The 25,239-nt window shown below is 36.8% G+C and overlaps 1 protein-coding gene across 4 annotated transcripts in view; it reads left to right on the top strand.

Moving 5' to 3' along the window:
* The window catches only part of Dip2c (disco interacting protein 2 homolog C), a 373,272-nt gene that overhangs the window by 217,272 nt on the left and 130,761 nt on the right, over positions 1–25,239 (top strand). For all 4 annotated transcript variants that reach the window (XM_038334504.1, XM_038334505.1, XM_038334506.1 and 1 more), the window contains 5 exons: positions 13,710–13,835; positions 17,037–17,246; positions 20,083–20,217; positions 21,716–21,835; positions 23,393–23,590. In XM_038334504.1, coding sequence (XP_038190432.1) covers positions 13,710–13,835; positions 17,037–17,246; positions 20,083–20,217; positions 21,716–21,835; positions 23,393–23,590 — 789 coding nt within the window. The remainder of the gene's footprint in view (positions 1–13,709; positions 13,836–17,036; positions 17,247–20,082; positions 20,218–21,715; positions 21,836–23,392; positions 23,591–25,239) is intronic.

Consider the following 25,239-nt stretch of genomic DNA (forward strand, 5'->3'; position numbering starts at 1 on the left):
GTTTAATATGCAGTTGTAAATTAAAGAGGTGGAGAAAGTAAGCATTGTAATTCTAGTTAAGATACCTAGGGGACAAGGACAGTTGTCACAGATAAAGAGAAGAAGAGAAAAGGCAATGAAACAATTCTTAATATATAAAGTGACCAATGATAAACTATCAGTGTATGTGAGGCAAGAAACCTAGCAATGACTAATAGACCATTATGTGATCGTGGAACATGATAGCTTCACAGTACTAGCAATTGAAAGATCCAGGAGCAGAAAATCAGGAAGGACGTAAGTGAGCTGAACAGTAACATCAGTCAACTGGACTTCATTAGTACAGAATATTTTAGACATCAAGAGAATTTACACTTGTTAAGTTTACACTGAACATATTCACTAAGGCAGATGATATTCTCAGTCATAAAAAACATTACCATTAACACAATAGAAAATAAACTATGCTCACAAACCATGGATCATTTAAGCTAAATGTTTGTTAATAGCAGAAAGAGATGGACAACCCCAAATATCTGTCAGAACATTATTTCTAAGTGACACATGAATCAAAAGTCACAAGACACTGAAAAATATATCTAACTAAAGATAATGAAAACACATATGACTAAACTTGTGAAGTGAGTAAAAAGCAATGTTAGAAATAATTAGAACATTGAAATTATGCATTAAAAACTAAGAAATTGGGACTGGGAGATGGCTTAGCAGTTAAGAGACCTGGTTGCTCCTCCAGAGGACCCAGGTTCAATTCCCAGCACCCACATGTCAGTGCACAATTGTTTGTAACCCCAGTTCAAGGGAATCTAACACTGTCACACAGACATACATGCAGTCTAAACACCAATGCACATAAAAAACTAAGAAATTAATAATAATTAAAAATTAAAAATCTTAAGTTGTTTCTTTAAAGAATTAGGAATAAATACCCTACGACAAAAACTATGCAAAGGTATTAAAAACTATATACAAATGATTCATGAATTAGGTGCAGAAATCTTAGGAACATTAGCAAATTGAGTGCAGTAATGTATAGAAAGTATTATATGTAGATACCCAGTGGAACTGATTTTCAAAGTACAAGATTGGCTTAACATTTGTCAATCAACGAATTCACCAAAACAACAAGCTAAAACAGGCAAAAAGTCATCTGATTTCATCAATTGATACAGAAAAAGGAGAGAACATAATCTAATAGTTGTGATGGAACCTCTTTGTAAATTAAGAATAAAGATGGACTCCTAACATGTATTGAATATTCATGCAAGTTCCAATATAGCATGATGAAGGAGGGTCATCTGTCTATGTGTTACTTTCATTGGTTAATAAAGAAACTGCCTTGTCCCTTTAATAGGACAGAAAATTAGGTAGGCGGAGTAGACAGAACAGAATTGTGGGAAAAAGAAAGCAGAGTCAGTCAGACGCCTCAGTCAGACCCCATAGCTCAATTTCCATGTAATTATTTTGGGTAAAGCTAGCCAGGTGGCAAAAAGCAGTCCTCTGCTGTTCCTTCTAAAATAGCATCAATTAATATTTTATTTGTCAGAAAATAATTTTCCAAGGTAAAGGTTACCTCTCCTATTCAATATCATCCTAGAAATACTAGCTAGTAATAGAGAAAATGAAAAAACTACACAGCTAGAAAGGATGAAGATAAATTATATAACTCTGGGTGACAAGATTGTATGTAGAAATGACAAAGAATTATCAACAATAGAAAAATGTTCCTGTAGCCAATATGCAGTTGCAACAAGGTTGCAGGATAGGAGAGCAAATTACCATTTTATTTATTAGCAATGAAACTTTAGAATTAGGATATTTAAAACATATTATAATTGGCATTGAAATATGAAGTACCTAAATACAATGCTAAAAAAACACATGCAAGATTATGTGATGAAAACAACAAGTGAGGCTGGAGAGATGGCTCAGAGGTTAAGAGCAGCAGCTGCTCTTCCAGAGGTCCTGAGTTCAATTCCCATGGTGGCTCACAACCACCCATGATGAGATCTGGTGTTCTCTTCTGGCCTGCAGCCACACATACAGGCAGAACACTGTATACATAATAAATAAATAATAAATATTAAAAAAATAAGTGAAACTAGAAGATTGCCAAGTGTAGGATCATATGCTTATGATTCCAGAATTTTGGAGGTCAAGACAGGAAGATTGGTTTCTGGAGGCCAGAGTGAACTCTATAGCATAATCTTGTCTTTAAGAGGGGTTCAGCATGTAAACTACCAGGCCCAGCAATCTGATCTTGATACCAGGAGCCACATGGTGGAAGAACAGAACCACCTCTCTCAAATATATACATCTTATTCATATACATCAGATAGCATATGTCCCCATAAGATGTTTTTTAAAGACCTTAATAAATATTGTTGATGGTTTATTTAGAAAAGCTTACCATTTTTCAGATATCATTTCAAATAACTTCATCTATAAGGCTAGAAGTTTGTATCAGTTGTAGAACCCTTTCCTATTTATAGAAGAGGCAATATAGGCCCTCACATATAGAAGGCCCTATATTTGAACCCCAGTACCAAAAGAAAAAAACTTGACTTGATCAGTATGTTCAATATAATTCTAATCACATAAGATTTTTGAGAGGGTTATTGGAGATCCAGTTGTCATTGTTATCAACAAATTTATTCTTAAGTTCATGTAAAAATGTGAAGATCCTTAAAAGAACAGTGTAGGAGAAATAGGACCAATATACATCTTAGCTCATGGCCTATTATGAAAGTAAATGAGAGAAGAGCATTAGTCAGTCCACTATTAGTCAGTGGAGCAGAATAGACAGCCAACAGATGGACCAACAATGGGGAAAGATCATCATTTCAACAAATTATAGTAGGACAACTGCACATGATATAAAAACAAAACATAATGAAAAACTAGACATTGAATTTAGGTTTGAACTGGAAAAGGATTACTGCTCTGTTTGTAAAACACAAAATTCCTGGAAGACATCATGGAGGAAATGGAGATAAATTTCAGTGTGGTGATGAATTTTAGGTAACATACCAAAAGTACAATCCACAAAGAAAAAAATTAAAAGCTGGGCTTGACTGAAATTAAAAACCTGTCCCCTAATATAGTAAAAGATAGGCCACAGATCTGGGTTTTTTTTTTTTAACCTTTCAATGATAAGTTATAAAGGACTAATAGCCAGCCTACTCAAAGAATAAGAAAGCAATCAAATTTAACATGAACAGAAGATATGAGTAGCCATCTCCCCAAAGTGATGCACAGATGGTAAATAGAGCATGGGAGAAGATGCTCAGCATATGTCATCAGAGAAATGGAGATTAATAAGGCAAGATACTATTAAAATCATGAAAATTCAAGGCTAGGAAAGACATAGAGCAGCAGGGAATGTTGTTGTTGGTGAGGATGCATTAAGAATATAGTTTGGCAGTTTTTTTTATTTTGTTTTGTTTTGTTTTGTTTTTTTTCGAGACAGGGTTTCTCAGTGTGTAGTCCTAGCTGTCCTGTAACTAGCTCTTGTAGACCAGGCTGAATTAGTCTACAAGATCTGCCTTCCAAGTTCTGAGATTAAAGGTGTACACCACCACCGCCTGGCTTGTCAGTTTCTTATAAAGTAAACATACTCCCTAGTGTCTACCCAAAGGAGTTGCAGATGTGGTTAAAAAAAAATGAAAACCAAAGACCCACATACCAGTTTTTACAGCAACTTTGTTCTTGATGTGTAAAATTGGAAGAAACCAAGATGAATTTTCATTTATTCATTTTAAAGTACATCAGATAGTAGATTTTTAGTAGTAAAAATAAGTGCACTATTGATCTAATAAAAGATACCAGTGAAACCTAAAGGTGTTTTACTAAGTGAAAGAGCCAACCTAAAATGGGCAGATATCTTATGACTTCATATTCATGTCATTATGGAAAAAGTACATCTGGAGAGGATAAAAAAGGAGTTGACAGAGATTAGAGGTGGAGAAATGAAGATCAAGGCACAGAGGGCTTGAGGACCATTGAAGCTATCTTGTATGACACCACACTGGTATCTTCATGTTGTTTCACACTGTTATTCTTAACACACTGATTATTAACACAAAATGTGCACTTCATAGTATGGATTTTATTTAATAATTTACTAGAGTTCCCTTATTAATAACAACCAAATGTATCATACTAACAGAGATGGAAGCAGATGCCAGAATTTTCTCATCATTTTTCAGGATATTAGTTATTTTCAGAGTGAGACAGAGTATTTCTGGGTGTGCTGCTGCACATCTTCATTCCCAGCACTTGAGAGGCTCAGGCAGGTGGATCACAACTTTTATATGAATTTGGGCTACATATGGAGGGTCTATCTCAAAACAAAATGGAGTTATTCACTGGCTCCTATTGAGAGTTGAACAGCATATATATATATGCTGTTCACATGTGGTTCATAGATTTTTTTTCTTGTAGTGACCAAACAGGAACACCTATATCAGAATAAATGTATTTGGGTGACTGACAATCAGATGTGCACCACAATTGCCATGTGTTCCACAATATTGCTACAAGAATTCATGGTACAGTATATGAAGACCGGGTTGAACCAGTCAGTAGCCTAACCTCTCTGTTTTTTTTAAGTGTTGCACACTCAGTAAAATAATTTGTTTGCCTCAAAATATTGATGAAGGCAGCTGTCATCTTATACTTGTGCAACATGTATTTATCATTTTGCTTTGTATGTTTTATCTTAGGTAATTCTCTCAGCAACTATGTGATGGTATTCACATTTTATAGATGATGGAATTGTATTCTTGACCTAAGAAAATATATTCAAGCCTAGTATGAAGGTACATGGCTGTAATCCTAGAACTGGGAGGCAGGAGGATTGCTTATGAGTTTGTAGCCAGCCTGGATCTTGTATGGATACACTGCCTTAAAACACAAGACAACAAAACAAAATTTGTACTTAGAGTTAATACAGGTGGTAACAATAGAACTGGTATTTTTCCACCAAAGCCTGGGTTCTTAATCCTTTTGTTTCTAAAGAAACACAGATGTATTTTTCCATTGCTAAATTCTTTGTGCCTTCCATCATTAATAAAGAGTTTCAGCTTATAGAACTAAATGAAAAGAAAAACTTCAAAAGTCTATTAGAGGAAAGTAATAAGGTAGATAAATTGTTAGAAGCCATAAAGGTCTATCTTCCAACCCAGTTGGAGGAGTGGGAACTAACTGAGTAGATTTACGAGCCAGTCAGTCACCCACGGTGATTATTTTAGAAGGAGATGTTTTTAGAAAATAGAGACAAATGAGCCAGAGTTGCCCAACATTTTGCTGTATTACTGAGCTTTTAGTAAACTCTTGCTGAGGGAGACACTTGTGCCTTTTCCTCAAGCACTATATATCATGCAAGGGTGTTTATTATTTCCAGTACTTTCTGAAATTCTGGTGGAGAAATGTCTCTTAGTATGATGTGCTTGAGGCTATAAATATAAGAAATTCCTAATGAATCATTTACTAACAGTAGTGATCTGTTATTTTAGTGCTGTGTAAAGCTGGTCTTAAATCATTTAGTGTCTATAGTTGAATGCTTTGGAGCTGTCAGTAGAAGGAAAGTTATAAAATGAATAAACTATAAACTTTTAGAGCAGAGGGAGGGCACAGACAATAAAAACTCTGTATCACTGAAGGAGCAAATTATCAATTTGCTGTACCCAGTTCAAAAGACAACTTCTATGAATCTGAGTCCTGTGTAGATCTGAGCCAGCTGTTCCATCAAGGACCACTAAATGTAGTTCAGGATCAATGACTTTACTTCTTTGTCCTATGTCTTTTGTAGGTCTCCCAACTTTCTTACTCATGAATGATAGGTTGTCTGATGCTTACCTAGGCAGAACCCTTTTCCCAAGACAGTATTGCAAATCACAACACATTTTTATTAGTGTACCACAGTCCATGCTATCAAAAGCTTGAAATCAGTACTCTTTGTGGGAGAACTTAGTCCAGCTATCCCTCCTAGATTTCTTTATGTCTATCTCATTTTATACTTCTAGCTTTGCTGCTTAATTTATTTTTTGCTTTGATACTATATTAAGGTCACCTTGGGATCTACCCCAAAGTCATTTTTCTATTTCCCTGACATTGTAGGCTGTCACTTCCTAGCTTTTAGCCACCTTTTGGTACTCATGGGTAGTGACAGAAAGATAGTCAGTTATCTCTGCAGCATAATGCACACCTAGAGGCTAGGTCTTTTCTTGTGAGGTTTGTCTTTGTAGTCATTTGTATTTCTGACACTCAATTTGAATTCATGACACGGTCTGTATGTATAGTGTGATCAGCAAGTCTGTTAAAGGTCTTGTGGACATTTCAGACTCGCATTAGAAAGACATCATGACATCTCTGTGTAAACCGACCCTCATTTTCTGGTCAAATACCTTGGCATGAGTGAGGTTTATTTATTTCTTCCTTTTCATCATTTCCCTTTCACATCCTCTCCTCTAGTTTTTAATTCATTTGGCTGGAAAAACTCCATCAAGAACATTTTAATTAAGATTTTGTGGGGCACTTAATCAAGTGCTTTAATGGGTTTCTAATGCATCACAGCTGGTAAATTTCATTCATAGACTCATGAAGATAAAAGGAAGATCTGTTTTGTAGCAACCTATTTATCATATCACTGTTTTGTCCTCAAAGTTTTTAATTGCATGTGCTCTTTTAGAATTTATGTGGGTTTTTCACGTTATATCTCAGGGAATACCCATCCTTTCCAGTCTTACATGTTTAAACAGTTCTTCTTGTTTCTTTTGTCCAGGGTACTGAGACTGGCTGGGGTTTTGGGGGACTTCCTGTGAGTCCTTGGTCCTCACACCCTTCAGGAGACAGAGCAGACACCATCATGTTCTCATTATCCCTGAGCCCAGATTTAGCCTTGCCCTTTTCTCCTTCAGGATTTGACTCTCATTATACCAGCCACTTTTCCTGTGACTGTCACAAAATAACTAACAAGAAGCAACTTAAGAAAGGATTTATTTTGGCTTATAGTTTGAGGGGATATAATGCATTATAGCTGAGAATGTATGGTGGCAGGAGCAAGAGGTTACTGGCCCCAGTGTATCCAAGGTCAAGCAGAGAGCAATGAATGCCAGTGCTCAGCTAGCTTTCTTTTTTTTTATGCAGTCTGGGATTCACCTGTAGCACACAAAGCCCATTAAATGATGCGATTGACATTTAGAGATTCTTGTTCCCATACCTGTTAACCTAATGTAGAAAATATCTAGCAGGCTTGCCAGAGGTTTGTCTTGAAGGTGAGTCTAGATCCTATCAAATTGGCAATCATTATTAAATATCACAGATCTTCAGTCTTTTAAACCAGATTCTTGGAAGCTGCTTCCAGTAACAGCAGTGGGCATTTCCTTTCTAGTTGAGAGTTAGACATACACTCAACTTTGTGAGTCAGCAAACAGGGAGAAGTGATTCTGAAAGGAAAGTCACATAGTGACATGGCTTTAGTCTCTCCTCTTGCTGAAGCGTCTTTTTAAAATCATCTTTCCTCAGAGGTCTATTTTCTCATCTGGCTGATTGTTTTTCTAAGATGTTAGCAATCTAACACTCCTGTTTGGTTTGAGTAGTTGAGGTTTGATTTGGATTATCTAACACTGGATCATCTTAATGCATGGAGGAAAATTCTGTCTCAGAGATTCTTCCTTAGCTTTGCACAGAATGTTGTGGGCCATAATGAAGCTGCAGTCTCAGGAGGCTTCTTTTCAGCTCTAGAAAGTTAACAGTTTCCTGCCTTTTTGGATGGGGCTCATGTGCTGTTGAAGGGGTCTATAGGAATCAGTTTGAGGGGAAGATACTGTCATTTCCCTTATTAATTGTTATTCCAATGGAATCACCAGAGTGCTCTTCTGAAGCACAATTAATAAAAACTCAGAGATAGACTTTGGGGTTCAACCTGAAGACCAGAAAAGTAAAACAGCCAGCCATTGGCTCTTACCTCGACCTCAGTCCAAAAATGGTTATCCTGCCTCCAGGAAACCTCAGAATGAGAATGAGCCTGAGAGTTGTCTCTTCCATTTTATAATCCTCTCTAGTTCCCGGATTAAAGGATTAACCCACTACCAAGTGGTTTCTATGGCAAGCTAGTGTGGCTACTGAGATTAAAGATGTGTGTCATTGCTGCCTGGTCTGTAAGGCTGGCTAGTGTGGCTGTTTTACTTTTGTGATTTCAGGCAAGCTTTATTTGTTAAAATACAAATGAAATGCCACTACACTCTTAGATGTTTTAAACCAATGTTATGCTTTAAGGTTAAAGTACAATTTATTTAGATTTGCTGTTATTGAAAATATTTTTAATATATACAGTCTAGTGGATTTATTTTGTGTACATGTGTGTAGGCATTTAATGACATACATGTAGAGGCCAAAGACAATTTGTAGGAGTAGGTTTCTTGACTTCTTCTATGTAGGTCCTAAGTATCAGTCTCAGCCTGTAGGATTGGTGGTAGATAACCTTTACTCACTGACTAGCAGGCCTTAAAAATAGATTTTAAATTTTAGTTACTTTATTAGATTTATATGTTCCTTGACTTGGCTAGTAAGTCAATAATCTGTCTTTATGACTTCTACAATTTGTATTTCTTGTTTATGTTCTGGATCCCTGTAGCTTAACTGGAAGTAAATTCCTCCACATTTCTTATTTATTAAGAAGGACATTTCCTAACAAAGGGATGCTGGTTTCTTTGTGACTTGAAATAGCCTTTCTTTTTTTATTGTTTTCTTTTAATTGCATAGGAAGAACTTAATACAATGGTGTATGAAGCTGTTTTAGAGTTTTTTATGAAAAAAACAATAATGACATAGGGTATACTTTCCTTGTGTAACCAAATGGTTATTTTGTGAAAGTGTTTATCAGCAGGTGGGTGGTGACATCCTTGGAGTTAGTCACACCTTCTATCAGATAATAGCTCTTAAGTTTCATAACCTCTGTTTGTTCTCTGCTACAATGGGCATAAGAGGTCCTCTTCTCTGGAATTGGTCTCGTTTCTTCTTATAGTCTTCTGTCCACGTTCCAGAAGGAGGCTCTCTCTCTCTCTCTCTCTCTCTCTCTCTCTCTCTCTCTCTCTCTCTCTCTCTCTCTCTCTCTCTCTCTCTCTCTCTCCCCGACCGTGTTTTTTGCCTGCTTAAAATCACCTGTTTTCTGTTCTACTTAGAACAGGATGTACACCGTTTGCTATCTCAGTATGATTGGTGCATCCTCCTTGGCCTCTGGTTTTCACTCTTTGAAGCAACATATTCCATGTATAGTTTGGTGCCTAAAATCTCTTAGAAATAGTCCTGTTCACTTGTACTCTTCAGAAGAACTTCTCTGGCCTCACAATTCAGAGTAGCCACTCTGTGCCTCAGGGTTAGTTCTTCCATTAGTTCTCTACCCTAGCTGGTTATCTCTTGTCTGTCTCATCTCAGTTAGAAAGTTGCAACATGCAAAGCCATAGCCAACATGAACCTAAATGGAGAGAATCTCAAAGCGTTTCCACTAAAATCAGGAACAAGACAAGGTTGTCTACTCTCTCCATATTTACTCACTATAGTACTTGAAGTTTTAGCTAGAGTAATAAGACAGCTGAAGGAGATCAAGGGGATATAAATCAGAAAGGAAGAAGTCAAAACAGCTATATTTATAGATGATTATTGTATGTATAAATAACCCCCAAAATTGCACCAGGAAACCCCTATAACTGATAAACACTTTCACAAAATAACAAAATAGTGTAGAAAATAGTAATAAAACAGCATGCTATTAACATAAAAACACACATGTTGATAAGTGGAATTGGAGACCCAGACATAAGTTCACATACCTGTAGACACCTGATTTTTTTTAAAAAATTAAAACAGCTGGAAATACACGCTGGAAAAAAAAGACAAAATCTTCAACAAATTTTCTGGTCAAACTGGATATCTGGATGAAGAAGAATGCAAATAGATCCATACTTATCATCCTGTACAAACCCAAGCCCAAATGGATCAAAGGCCTTACCATAAAACCAGATACACTAAATCTGATAAGAGAGAAAGTTGGGGTATACTCTTGAACTCTCTGGCACAGGAAAAGACTTCCTGAAGAGAATACCCATAGTGCAGGCACTAAAGTCAACAATTAATAAGAGGGACCTCTTGAAACTGAAAAGCAAGGCAAAGGACACCATTATTCATACAAAACATCAACCTACAAACTGGGAAATGTGTTTTTTTTAAATCAACCATGTATCTGATCAAGGACTAATATATGAAATATGTAAATAACTCAAATATATAAAAAAGTAATCTAATTAAAAATGGGATACAGGTCTAACAGAGGATCATTAAAAGAGAAAACAAATGGCTGAGAAGCACTTAAAGAGTTGTTCAAAATACTTAGTCATCAGGGAAATGCAAATCAAAACTACTTTGAGATTTTATGTTATAGTAGTCAGAATGGCCAAGATCAATAAAATAAATGAGAGCTCATGCTAGTGAGGAAATATGGGAAGGGTAATCCGTTGCTGGTAGGATTAAAAGTTTGTACATCTACTATGGAGATCACTGTGGTGGTTCCTCAGGAACCTGGGAATAGATTTACCTCAACATACCACTCTTTGGGTATTGTGGTGGTTTGAATAGAATAACACCCCCCAGTCTTGTTCATTGCTGCTCTATTCATAATAGCCAGAAATAGGAAACAGCCTAGATGTCTGTCAACACAAACATGGATAAAGAAGATGTGGTGTGTTTACACAATGGAATAATTTAATGTTCAGCTGTTTAAAAAAATGAAATCATGAAATTTTCTGGTAAGTGGAAGGGACTAGAAAAAAAATTTTCTGAATGAAGAAACCCTGACCCCAAAGGATAAATATGGTATATATTTGTTTATATGTGGATGTTATCTATTAATTATTCAATAAGTAGCCTACAGTCCATATAACCACAGAGCTTAGGTATAGAATATGGGACTAGGTGTGTATGTGTGTAGTGGTGGTGGTGGTGGCAGATCTTTCTAGGACTGGGAAATAAAATAGTTAGGAACTATAGGGCAATTGGAATAGAAGGATCAAAGGGGGAAGGGAAGGGAAGGAACAGTGAGGAAGGTAATATGGGGAAGGACAACAAAAACTAAGGGCCATTTTAAGGGTCAAGTGGAAACCTAATACAGTAGAAACTTCTTAGAATATGTACATATATGAAAGAAACATAAATGTAATCACCAAAATAACTTGGGAGACAAAGCCCCAGGTAGACATCCTTTCTCACCAAATGAACCTCTAGTTCCATAGTGGGTTACATCTAATCAAGTTGTTGGTCAAAGGGGCCCCATGAACACCACCAAACAACTGAGGTTATTTCCAGAGCTATTGATTGTTCTCCACAAATTGTTAGTAACTCAAGACAATAATTAGCACAGAAATGTCAAACTGGTGCTTTCTTAGAGCTTTTACCCCTACTGACTAATGTTCGTGGTACTGGAATGTACTTCCTATAGCAGAAGAGAATAGTAAACTCCACCCGAGCTACAAACCCTAAGCTCCACAAAGGTGACCTACCTGCATGATATATGCTGGTACAGTAGTGGCACAAATCTTTGGGAGTAACTAACTGTGCTGAATAGTTTTATGTCAACTTGGCACAAGCTAAAGTCATCCAGAAGAAGGGGACCTCAATTAAGAACATGCCTCCAGAAGATCAGGTTGTAGACAAGCCTGTAGGGGCACTTTGTTAATTAGTGATTGATGGGGGAAGGCCCAGCCCATTGTGGGTGCAGCCATCTGTGGGCTGGTGGTCCTGGGTTCTGTAAGAAAGCAGGTTGCCCAGGCCATGATGAGCAAGCCAGTAAGCAGCACTCCTCCATGGCCTCTGCATCAGCTCCTGACTTCAGGTTCCTGCTCTGTTTGAGCTCCTGCCCTGACTTCTTTGATGGCTAACAGGTGCAGTGGAAGTTTCCTCCCCAACTTGCTTTTTGGTTATAGTGTTTCATCATAGCAATAGAAACCCTAGCTAAGGTACCAACTAATATCTGATTAGATTTAAGGTCCACTCCATGAGATATAATCCATACCTGACACTGCTGGGGTGGCCAGGGACCTGACCAGAAAGATCAGCGATATAGCAGAAATCCAAATACTACTTTTCTGCTAAAGGAAGGTAGCAGTTCTATTATTCTTGGAGATCACTGTCTTGTTCAGCCATTAGTGAAACTTCCACCTGCAATAGATAGGAGCAAAACCAAACCCACAATGGAACAATGTTCAGAGAGTGAGAGACTTTGGAACACTCAGTCCGAAGTGGGAGGTCTCCATCAAATCCCTCTTCTCAGAGCTCAAAGAACCTGTGGAAGAGGAGGCAGAAACATTGTGAGAGCCAGTTGGAATGAATGACATCAAAGAAGGCCTCCCAAACACAGTGGAACTGATGCATATATGAATTCACAGAGACTGACAGCAAACACAGCTATATGCCTAATGTGGTTCCAGCAGTAAAAGATGAAGTGGGCATAAGCCCTCATCCCTAACCCAGAAGTTATCTCCAGTTGATAACTGCTCACAAAGGAAAAATTAGTTTTCTTCAATGGAGTCTCACTGAGTGTACAAATCATTAAGGACAGACCCTATGCCCAACAGTAAATGGCCAACACAAAACAAAGTCATTGATATTTTTGGAGATTCCTGGCCTCATAATGCTTTGTCTATCCATGTTTTTACTTTTTTTCTTTACAAGTCTTTTTTTGTATATATTATGATTTGTGGTGTTGTGTTTTTGTGGGATTTCTGTGTTTGTGAAAGTGAATAGTATGTCTCTGCATCTATATGTGTTTCTTGTATTTTCTCTTAGTCTTTTTCCCTTCTGTTTGCTTTTCTCTATTCTGGTTTCTTTGTTTTTATTTTACCTTACTATTTTAGATACCTATTTGTATTTTAATAAGAGAGAGAGAAAGAAAGGGTGTGGATTTCGGTGAATTGGGGAATCAGGAGGATCTGGAAGGACAAGTGGGGAGACACCTCAATTAGAATAAATTGAATGCAAATTTTCAATAAAAACTGACTTATACCTTATAGTTCTCATCAAATAAATAGAAAAAATGCTGAATGTAACTCAATGCTTGCTTCTTTCTCATTACTCTAAGTCTTTCGTAAAGATGCTGTCTTACAAAGTAGGCATTTAGGCAAGGGATGTGGTTCATTGTTAGAACTCTTGTCCAGCATATGCAGCATCTTGCCTTTCATCTCTAGAAGTGGAGAGAAATAAACATAAAATTGGCATTTGTTAATATGTGTGGAATTGATATCATGGATTAATATTTATAAAATGTCTAATACAGTCTCTGGATTTTAGCTTATGTTTTCTGACTATGAGTTATGAGGCATATATACTTCCTCTAATGGGATATTGGAAGGAGTTATCAAGCTTGAATACATGACCTATAATAGTCAGGGTCCGTTTACTCAATGAAAAGCCATGAGCATTTTGGAGCCAATTTTTTTAAAATAAAGATTGAATTCTAATAAAGTGAATAAATTTTAATGTTTTTTTCTACTGGGTATTTCAGACTGGTGGGACTAACTACTTTACTTTCTTTTACCTATTTATTTCTTAGCCTAAGTACAAAGATCCCATGTACAACAGGTACAGACAGTTGAATGAAGGATCTGTTTTTAGGACTTGGGCCTGAATGGTGGAATAATTGGACTCTCTCTTGGTTTCAGATGTTCATACAGAAGCTGTCCAGGCAGCTCTTGCTAAACACAAAGAAAGGAAGATGGCAGTGCCCATGCCTTCCAAACGAAGATCTCTGGTTGTACAGACCTCTATGGATGCCTATACACCCCCAGGTTAGCAACACCTTCAATGTTTCTGCTTCTTAAATGTGTGATATGTCTTCCTCCTTATAATTAATTGATAACTATCTCAGCAATAGCAGTCTTAAAAAAAACTCTTTAAATGTCAGAATACAAAATAATGGGCCTCATCATAGCATCTTCACATATACATTGCTGTTACTCATCCTCCTCAGAGTCCTTCTGATGCCCATCTACATCTCATTCATCCCTTAGGTCCTGCCCCCCCCCCCCCCCGTTTGTCATTCTTTCCCTTCTATGTCACATGTATCCTATTATTCTCTTGTTCTACCTCACTTTAGATCTTATCTCCTCCTCTGTAGTTCCTTTTCTGCTTTCACGTTCTACACACACACACACACACACACACACACACACACACACACACAGATTCCATATGTGAATGGGAACATGCAATGTTCCTCCCTTAGTTGCTTAGTTATATGGTTTATTTTCCTTAATATAATGAACTCCTTCTCTGTCCATTCTCTTGTAGATCTTGTGATTTGACCTTTTCTTACCACTGAGTAAAAGTCTATTGTGTATACTGAACCACAGTTTTTTTATTGATGAGCATATAAGTTGGTTTAATAACCTGGATATTATGACTTCTGCTACATTAAAAAAGGATGTGCAAGTATATGTAGTGTGTCGACATAGAGTCCTTCAGGTATATCCATCCCCAGGAGTTAACAATTTCATGAACCATACTCAAAAAATAGTATGTGAGTTTAACTTGGAAGGGAAATTTAGCATCATTATATATGTACCTATATTAGTATTTTATATTTTCATAAAGATTCAACTATAATCACTCAAAATCCTTAGAAAATTTTACTCATTTATTTGTCCATATAGAAAATATTATACCTTTTAGTTATAATTGAAGTTAGATAGTTCTTTTTTTCTGCTAGACAGATATATATATATGTATACATACATATAGATACATATATATATCCTTAAATCTTTAGATACTAATATCATATATTATTATGTTGTGAAAGAAATCAAGTGAATTGGTCAATCAATTCAGATGATGACCTAAAGCAGGAGTCACTTAGACTTTACCTGTGGAATGTGAGACAGTATTTTAGCTTCTGTAGGCTTTCACAACTCCTCAACCCTGATATTGTAGTATAAAAGCAGTCATTTCTGTGTGTCAGTGGATGGAAGTGCTATAGCCCAGAAAAGTTCACAAAAACAGTATCCATGATTTGATCCAAGATTTACTAACCCATCATTTAAAATGGTTAGAAGCATTGGCCTGTTTACTTTCCCTTTGCCTTGTTAGTGTGTTTTTAAGTATGCTTTATTTAAAATACTTTAGAAGGTCGACACAGTCACAATTAGGAAAGTTACGAAGCATGGTACCTGCTTGCCTGTGGTGAGGAGTTTCTGACTCTGCCGAAGTGTGGGAGATGGAAGAGTGAGTGAGTGTAAGAGGGAGAGGTCCCATGAAGACAGGGAGCCAAAGGAACTTGGCTAGTCTCAGTTTTTGTAACAGCCTCTTCCCACAGGAACTAAGAAGGTCCTGTGAAAACACCAGAAGTAAATAACCTCTGGTGGCACTAAATCATTGTGCCCAAAGAGCTCAGGAGCACATTTTTCAGTAATTGAGAATTTTGGAGGATTTATGTTTAAGGACAATTTCCTTATATTCCTAATATTTTGAATTTTTTCATCCTGAGATGCCATCAAATACTTTTTGTAGTCTTAGAGGATGTCACATTTTGCTGTTCTTTAGTTTATTAATAACATTAATTCACTTTTAAATACTAACCTGGACTTTAATTGTAGGTTTTAGTGTCCTGTTCTAACAGCCACTTGGTCAGAGTGTATCATCTCTCTTGTATGTTGCCTGTTTATTAGCTAACTAATATCTTGTGTAGCATTTTGTGTCTGTATCCTGAGGGATGTTATTCTGTACATTTATCTTGAAAGGTGGTGTGGGTTAGAGCAAGAAATGAAATGTTAACTAGAAAGGAGCATATGAAGAGTTTCTGGGGAGAAGCTTGTAGATGGCCTTGATATATGCATTCAAGCACTTCTCAAAGTCTTAAGAATAAATACATAAGATGTTTAAGTTTCACTTATTTAAATAGTATTATATATAAATTATATGCTAAAAGGCCAAAAGGTAGGAGAGAAATTTTCTAATATTCTTGTTTTTCTAATATATTTCTGAAAAATTTGCAGAACATGTATTATGATAAAGTGGTGTAGCTATTTTTAATGATGCTGCTCCTGCTCTTTCCTGTTATATATTTCAGAGCTATTTCTGAGCCTTCTTGTTTCCTTTTATTTCATATAGCTTACCTCTAGTTGAGACCCTAAGTCATTCTTACAGTATAGGTTAGAAAACAAACACTACAGTCATTCATTCTTAACCCCTTCCTGCTAACTGAACTGGCATTAAATGAAAATATATCTATTAATTTTTGTGAATAATGTGCATTTTCCTTAGGTAATCTCATTTTTTCCAGATATAAAAATAAACCAACTAAATGTGAGAACATTTTCTAATAAATGAATGCTTTAAAAGTGAATAGACTTTCATTGAGCACAAAGTGTGATATAATGAGAATATGTAATAAGCACCAGAGATAGAGGCAGAGATCACAGAGTTGCTAGGTTGCTAGAGAAGGAGATATGGTGCGTGTGTACTTTAAAGTGGGTTCTTCTTTAGCTGCCATTTCTTCATCAAAACTCAAAGTCTGAGTAACTTCATAGGCATTTTGATTCTCAGTAAGACTAAAAATAAGTCATAGTTCAAAAAGTATTTTGGACATCCAAGGAATCACAGCAAACCTATTTGTAATCAAGTAGAAGTAGCTCAAGATTGTGTTAGAAAATTGTACCCCATCCTATAACTTAGTGGGTATGTACAGAGAAGATACTGGCTTTTTCCTAAAGAGTTACTCTTGAGAAAATAGGTATCTTTGCCTAGTATCTTAATGTCCAGATAAATGTCCTGTAGTTTACTTAATGTATTTTAGTTATGAAACTTACTGAATATAAAAGTTGGATTATGTGAAGAGTGGAATAACTTTTCAAAAATGTTTCAAGCCAAAAATTCCTGGGTTATTATTGTTTGATCTGAAGTGAAACTTTTGGCAGTGTGTGGTAAGGCAGTGATTTTGAAGACCATCTTTGCTGCACTATTTAACAAATCAAATCTCTTCTTGAAAATAGATACCTCTTCTGGTTCAGAAGATGAAGGCTCAGTACAGGGTGATTCCCAAGGAACCCCAACCTCTAGCCAGGGCAGCATCAACATGGAGCATTGGATCAGCCAGGCCATCCATGGCTCTACTACATCAACCACCTCCTCTTCCTCCACTCAGAGTGGGGGCAGTGGAGCAGCACACCGGCTGGCAGATGTCATGGCCCAGACACACATAGGTGAGTGAGATGCACATAGCGTGGAGGGCTGGGTCCTTTGCCTTTGCTGGCGTCTGATTTGTTCTTGTCATTTTCTGAGTTAGCACTGAGTGTTGGTTTGTTCTCTAGGAATGCTCTGGTTATAGAATTTGATGGACACCTGGGTTACTGCATTGCACAAAACATTTCTCAAACGCTTGCTTTATGGTTATTCAACACCTCAGTCTCTTGTAGCAAGAATTCTCCCAGCTATGTGTTGGTGTTGGGCCTACATTAATTATAAACTGATTGGCCTAGTAACTCAGGCTTCTTATTGATTAACGCTTACATCTTACATTAACCCATAATTCTTGTCTGTGTTAGCCATGTGGCTTGGTACCTTTTATCAGTGAGGCATTCTTACCTTGCATCCTCTGCGTCTGGGTGATGACTGCAGACTATGAGCCTTTTCTCTTTTCAGAATTCTCCTATTCTGGTTGCCCTGCCTATACTTACTGCCTGGCTACTGGCCAATCAGTGTTTTATTAAACCAATACAAATGACACATCTTTACAGGTTATAAGACCATTGTCCCACAGAAAAACAGATTATAAAGTACGAGCTGCTGTTACTTGGCGGGGGGTGGGTGATGGGGGAGAGTGTCATATGAGGAACTTGAAGGACTTAAAGATTTCTGTCCAAAGGCATTCAGATTGTTTAGGTACTTCATACTATTCTATATGTGGACTCCAGAATGAGGAAGGCTGTGTAGATTAGAAAAAGTAGAAGGTGAGCTAGAAAGATGGCCCAGCAGTTAAGGGCACATACTGCTCTTGCGGAGGACCTGAGTTTTTCTGCCAGCACAAACATTGGACTATTCACAACTCCCTGTAGCTTGAACTCCAGGGGACCCTGGAGTAGTCTCTTCTGGCTTCCAGACACAGCTATACTCATATGCATCTATCCCCCAGATTCATATACATAATGAAAAATAAAAATCTTAAACCCACAAGGTCAGAAGCAAGACCATGGAACATCTGAAAATAGTTCAGGTGAAGAGGTAAGCAATAATTAGAGGAAACATGTGTTAGATGAGTATGTTGTATGAACTGTGTGGGTGATGTTATCATCCTGGCCCATATGCTTGTTACTTACTGGGACCTAGTCTAGTCCTCACTCTCAGAGCACAAGTAGGACATCTTGATCTTTGTTGTCATTCATTGTTTTATGTGGATTAAGATGCTCAAACAGTTCAATGGTAAGAGGTTTACACAAGGTAAATTGCTTGGATAAGATCCAGTATGGTCACTCCATCATGTTGCCACCGAGTAGGGAAACAGTTAAGTCCTTGGAGGCAGTTGCAGATTACACTGTCATCTATACTGAGAGTATAGTGAGGGGCAGGTGCAGTCTTCCCAAGTCACACCTGCAATACTGCAGGAATACCTTTCCACACCAAGAAACAGGAAATGGAATGATGAGTTAAGAACAACACAGTCAGCTTAGATACCCAGAATGTGGATCTTTAACTACTTGATGGGTAGGCAAAGTCATTTCAAACTGACATTTTAAGCTTCACCCCATTTGAACTTAGTGGAACAAAGTTAAAAGCATTGACCTTTTCTTATCCAAATGAGTTTGTTTGGTCCATTGCCTAAAGAACAGCATCTGCTTTGAGTTCTCCCATTAGCAACAACTGGGATCTTGAAGTCACTTTTTCAGTAAAGGGAAAAAAAATGTGAACCATAATTTCTTGGCCTTGTTCCTCTCATAACTGTTGCAAGTAAAAAGGAGAGTATTGGAACATTCTGAACAAGCAATGCTCCTTTCAAAGTGATATTACTTCAGTTTAACACATTTTGAAGAAAATTACCAGTCAGTGTTACCTAATAACTTACATTTGAAATATCAGAGAATTAAGCATTGTATGTAAATGTAACCGTTAAATATTTTTAGACAACATAATTTATTTTTGCTGATTAGAGCTTAGGATAGTTGCTGAGGCCATCAGCTATCCATGGTACCTGAACAAAGAGGTTACCGACCAACTGCCTCATGTAACTCATTATATTCTCTGATTTTGTTCTTTTAAGAAAGTTCTTATAATCTTACTAAGAGGACCACATATTTCTGAACAAATTAATCACTGCCTTTGGCTTTCCCTTTGTGAGTTTACACTTGGAATACTGAAGGAAATTATAGCATGCAGAATTAAATTTATCCAAACTATAAAAGGTTGTATTACTCATATACGCCAAAGCTCAGTGTGACCTAAATATAACTCCTGAGTGTGTGACATTTAGTAATTCCTCATTTGGCACAAGGATAAGTTCCTAGAATATCTGGGACTTATCTATAGAAATTGGCATTTTTAAAGCAAAAGCAAACTAATAAAATCTGATGAGAATTAGAATACTTCATTCCAAAGACAAAGGCAGTCAAAAAAAAAAAAAGTTGGCAGCACTTGACCTTTTGCTGAGATCATCAAAAGCTTGGGAACAAGAAAATAGCATGAGTATGTGCCTGTATATGTTGCATGCACATTTGACAAAACTGAAGGCAAAATAAACTCCAAAATTAAGTTTGATCCCTTAGGGCAAGTTGCTTCATGTGGAACCTGTAGAAACTTCTTTTGCACATAAGACGAGAAAAGCAAGAGATAACGACCACACAGTCTCTCTCAAAATGAGCATTCTGCTGTCCATCGTATCCACTTCCAAGTGTCAGGATTACAGGCTTGTGTCACCATGTTTGTTCAAAGTGATCTTACTATGTGAGTTTGTCAAAGTATTTTCTAGGAATTTTTGACATCCTATTGGTTAGCCTTTGGAATAACCATAAAGTTCATCAGAAAATTGTCTTCTGTGCTTCTTTACAGAAAATCATTCTGCACCTCCTGATGTAACCACATACACCTCAGAACACTCAATACAAGTGGAAAGGCCACAGGGCTCTACCACATCCCGGACAGCACCAAAGTATGGCAATGCTGAGCTCATGGAGACTGGGGATGGTATGTCTTATAGTGAGGCGCTTCCTCCTGTGTGAACACTCTTCTTCTGTCCTTACTATAATTAGCATGAGTCTTTCTGAGTGAATGTGCTGCTTCTAGACACGACACTCATTGGTTCCTTCAGTCCTGCTTCTCAGATTCCTCAGGAACTTTTCTAGAAAGTGACCTGACAGCGAAAAATATATAAATCATTACCAAATTGTCTAAGAATTTCTCCTTATTAAAAAGAATGCAAATATCGCAATAATTTAGCCATGAGAAGATACAGATTTAATTAGATGCTGATGTTTTTCTAATGTATAAATAATGTTGGTTGAGTCATTAGTGTCTTTCAGGATTTACAGTACAAGTGTTAAGACCTTGAATACCTACATCAGAGGGCAAAATGAAGTTACATGGAAAACAAAGTGATTTATAGGGGTGTTGTAGCCTTAGATTTTAGAAGAAGGAGGTATTTTTTCTCAGATTGGAAATAAATTATCAGTGCTTTGATAACTTACATAGTAAAAGGGCTCCCCTAGTTCCAATATTTCTAATCTTGGTATATTATAATAACATTAATAGTTCCCAGTATGGAGTACAAATCAGCAAGCCTCAATTATGAACTTTCTACTGTATTCTAGTTTAATTGTGTTATATTCCTGCCAGTGTCATAAAAATTAGGCTAGAGTAGAATCTGGCAGTAAAATTATCCCTTTTTTTTTTCCTTTGTGAAAAATGGGCAGAACAGTATCAACATGCAACAATCAATGTACCTTACAGTGTTTGTTGATGTTATGATGACTGGGTGGTTCACAATTAAATACTTAGTTCTGGCCATATCTTTAACAAATTGCATACTTTCCTTAGCATGGTTGAAGCCCTAATGCTACTTATTCATAAAGATCAATTTCATTAAAATGGTAGCAATTTCATTTCTTACAGAATTGCTGTTCTTGTATTATACCAAGTTGGCTTTTGTTTTCTGGTATACGCATTGTTGAAATTGATCATTGATGTTATTTTTTCCATTACTTAAAAACTTCTGTTATCCTTGAAATCTGTTCAAGTTTCAGTATTGGGTAAATTCTGACTCCTGCATTGTGTTGTTCAATGTTTCTCATTGTGTATGCTCCTCGTCTCAGAACCATTCCTGAGCTAGTGATAACATTCTTACCTGTGCTTCAAAACTACTAGTCTTGGGTTCATCTGAACCAAATTGATTAGAACTAGCTGATGAGAAGATATTATGTTTAGATGTTAAGAAATATGGTTATTTTCCCATGTTTTCAGAGCTATAATAATCTTCGATTCTGAAAGTACATTTTAAGATTAAAAACACTTTTGAAGTAATAGAGGTACAGGTCAGTGCTTAGACACCTTGTCTCACATGTAAGGCCTTATGCTGTATTCCCACTACAGCAAACAAAAACACTATTGTTTGGAAACTTTTTCATAAGTTATCTTATTTCTTCCAGATTTTGTTTGTTCATTTCCGCCCTGGTTCCTATTTTTTCAGGTGTACCAGTAAGTAGTCGGGTATCAGCAAAAATTCAACAGCTTGTCAATACCCTTAAACGACCGAAGCGGCCCCCATTACGGGAATTCTTTGTTGATGACTTTGAAGAATTGTTAGAAGGTAATTTTTTTTTCCTGCCTCTTCTTTTACGAGGTCCTGTAGTTCCATGTACAATGCTATATTTTCTGCAGAATGACTTTATTTTGTTAAGAGTGATAAACTTGCCTTTTCTTAACAATAGAATTCTAAGCCAGAGGGCAGGTTGCTGTTTTCAGTGCATATGTTAAAGGTACACCAAGTGCCGAGCAGTTAGCGCTTTGAAGCCACCTGCTCCCTCAGTAATAATGTGACTCTGTGATTTAGGCCTCTTTGTAAGAACTCAGTGCCATGATAGCAAAGCAAAATGTAACTGTAGAGATCCGTTGCTCAGAGCTGAAGGATACTTTATACACAAGATTATGAGATTGGGGAAGCATGGTGAGGACTCTGCCATCCACCTCTCCTATACTGAATGGGAGTCTTCAACTAGATAACTTAAAATTGAAACATAGATCTGTTTGTTGGATCAAACCCAAGCTTCTTGTTATCTGTTAACTGAAGTTAAGACTCAGCTGAGGGATGGGGTAGACATATGACTAATGGAATAAAGCACTTGGGTGTAAGTGTGAAGATGGAATTTCAGATCCCCAGAACTCATGTAAAATGCAGTCTTGGAAAGTATAGGTCACCAGAACAAGCTGGTGAGTAACACCAACCTCATCCATGAGTTCTGGGTTTGATTGAGAGGTACTGCCCCAATGAATTAGGAAGAAAAATGATGGAGGAAATTTCCAAACAACGACCTTCAACCTATATGTGCATATTCATGTACACATGGGAACACATACACCATATACATATACATAAAAATTGAAAAATAAAATAAAATGTATAGACGACTCAGCTGATTTTCCAGATAGCAGATGGAGGTGATCACTCAAACTCTAGAGAGAATCTAGAAATAGGGGAAATAATTTCAGTTTCACACCTATCTAAACATTTTCATTTTATGAGACAGGGTTTCTGTGTGTAGCCCTGACTGTCCTGGAACTCTCTCTGTCTGAACTCACAGAGATCTGCCTGCCTCTGCCTCCTTGAGTGCTGGGATTAAAGGCATGTGCTACTATCATGGCTAATGTCTATCTAAACTAAAAGAAGAGGAACAGTGTATTCTACAATAAGACATTTAGTTTAGTTTTACTCACAAAAGTAATTTCACCATGCTTTTCTTATTTTTAGAGTGTAGAAGATTTCTGCCTATAGCTCATCATTAAAGGGGGAAAATATAATGTAAGAGCTGAGCCTTTTGGAGTCTTGAATACTGTGTGCTAATAATTAGAACTTTAAACCCATGCATTTAAATGTGAGACTCTAAACATATGGTTCAGTTTTGTCTGTTATCTACAAATGTTCTCACACCCACCTGAATTCTCCATTCTGTGTTCCCTTGGAAATTGTAAGAGCTCAATTCTTTTGTTACATCCATAATGATTTTGATTCTAGAAAAGCATGTTCACTGTCAGCTGATACACTTATGCCTTAAATATGAATCTCTTAGATTTCTTACAAACTCTAAAATAAATTATACTAACATGGGTGTATTTTTTATGAGATTCTTATATGTTTAAATGTATTTAGTTCAACAACCAGATCCAAACCAGCCAAAGCCAGAAGGTGCCCAGATGCTGGCCACAAGAGGGGAGCAGTTGGGAGTAGTCACGAACTGGCCACCCTCTTTAGAAGCTGCACTACAGCGATGGGGGACCATCTCACCAAAGGCCCCCTGCCTGACAACCATGGACACAAATGGAAAACCCTTGTACATCCTCACTTACGGTAATCCCATAATGTCTTTTATAGTAATCTTATAAAGTCCACTCTCTGTCCTTTGTCATTCCTGCATTTAACTGCTATTGAATAAGAAAAAAGTACATTATCTTCTGGGTGACTCATTTATGTGTGTGTTGCCTTATTTGTTTCTGGTTTAAAGGTAGATAAAAATTTAAAGAAATTTTTAGTAAAATTACTTTGTGTCGATAGAGGAGTTACTAATTTTTTTTAAAACTTAAAACCAGGAGTGGATGTATAAAACTAAGTATAACTCCACTGTGATATTAGATCTTGTTTTTATTTTTTGTTTGTTTGTTTTTAAATGAGTAATTTTGTTGGTGATTCAGTAGGGTGTAAACCATTGGGCCTAGGCTTGAATCATAATTCCCTAAAATACCCACATGCTGTAATCCCAAATGCTAAAATTGAAAGATGATATAAATTCCTAAAGTCTGAAATCCAAGAAGTTTTAACTCCCCAAAATACAGTTATGTAAAAATATTTAAAATTCATTAAAAGACTTTTCACACACACACACACATACACACACACACATATTTGATTTTTGTTTTGTTTTGAGACAAAGTCTCTATGTGTAGCCCTCACTGCCCTGGAACTTGCTGTGCAGACCAGGATGGCTTTTAACATGTAGAGATTACCCACCTTCTACTTCCCTGGTGTTAGAATTAAGGGCATACGCTACACCTGGCTTAATTTACATTTTAAAGGGATATTTATATCAGAAAGATAGGGGAATGTTTACATAATACTTTGTAGGACACTCATAATAATGTATGTAAGAATAGAGAATTTTTTGCCAAGCTAAATGCTCAGGTTTATTCAGACAAGTCACATAGCTTTAAAAGTTACAAGCAGATAAGCTATATTCATAAAGAACCAAGTCAGAAAGCCAATATCTACATGTGTATTATTACCATTGGTAATTACATAATCCAGCTTTATAACTGTGGTCCTCTGAAATGCCATGGTGGATAGTCCAACTCTTCTGACAAGGCTAATCAAAAGTAATTTTGGTCAGTGTTGTGTTTGTAATCACCAGAGAGCTGGGATTTTGGAAAATTTTATCTTAGAAGAATACAAGTGCATAATGAGGACTACCATTAATTTAAAGAAATTTCAGTACATTTACATATTCAAACAGTATTGATACTGAAAGTCAATACTAAGCATATTAATAGAGACTAAAATGAGTTAGAGTTGTCTGAAAGTCTGTATCATTTGTACCTCCAGTATTGGAATCAGAACAATACAACAATAAAGGACACAGCATACCAAATTGTACAAAAGTAACGCTGACATTTTAAAATAATAGGAAGCTAAAAGCCTGCTGACTCTGGGGAAGCTATTGGAGTGGGTTGTTGAATCCAGAGGCTGCTGATTCTGGACTTGTGTTTGTTTTATGCCTTTCTTTTCGTCGTGGTAGTGGTTTATCTCAGGACTTTGTGCAGGTCAGGCACACATATAACTTCTCCACCCAAGCCTAGTATTCTGATCTCTGATACAGCAAAGAAAAACTGTAATTTTCAGAGAGAAAAGGCAGTTTACCTTCTGTACCTTTAAGGTCTCCTGGCTGGTTAGATGGTTATTAGTTAATATCAAGGATGATCACCCCTACCTGGTCTAGTCAGAACCAC

Source organism: Arvicola amphibius, chromosome 6 (assembly GCF_903992535.2).
Source record: "Arvicola amphibius chromosome 6, mArvAmp1.2, whole genome shotgun sequence".
Classification (NCBI taxonomy): domain Eukaryota; kingdom Metazoa; phylum Chordata; class Mammalia; order Rodentia; family Cricetidae; genus Arvicola; species Arvicola amphibius.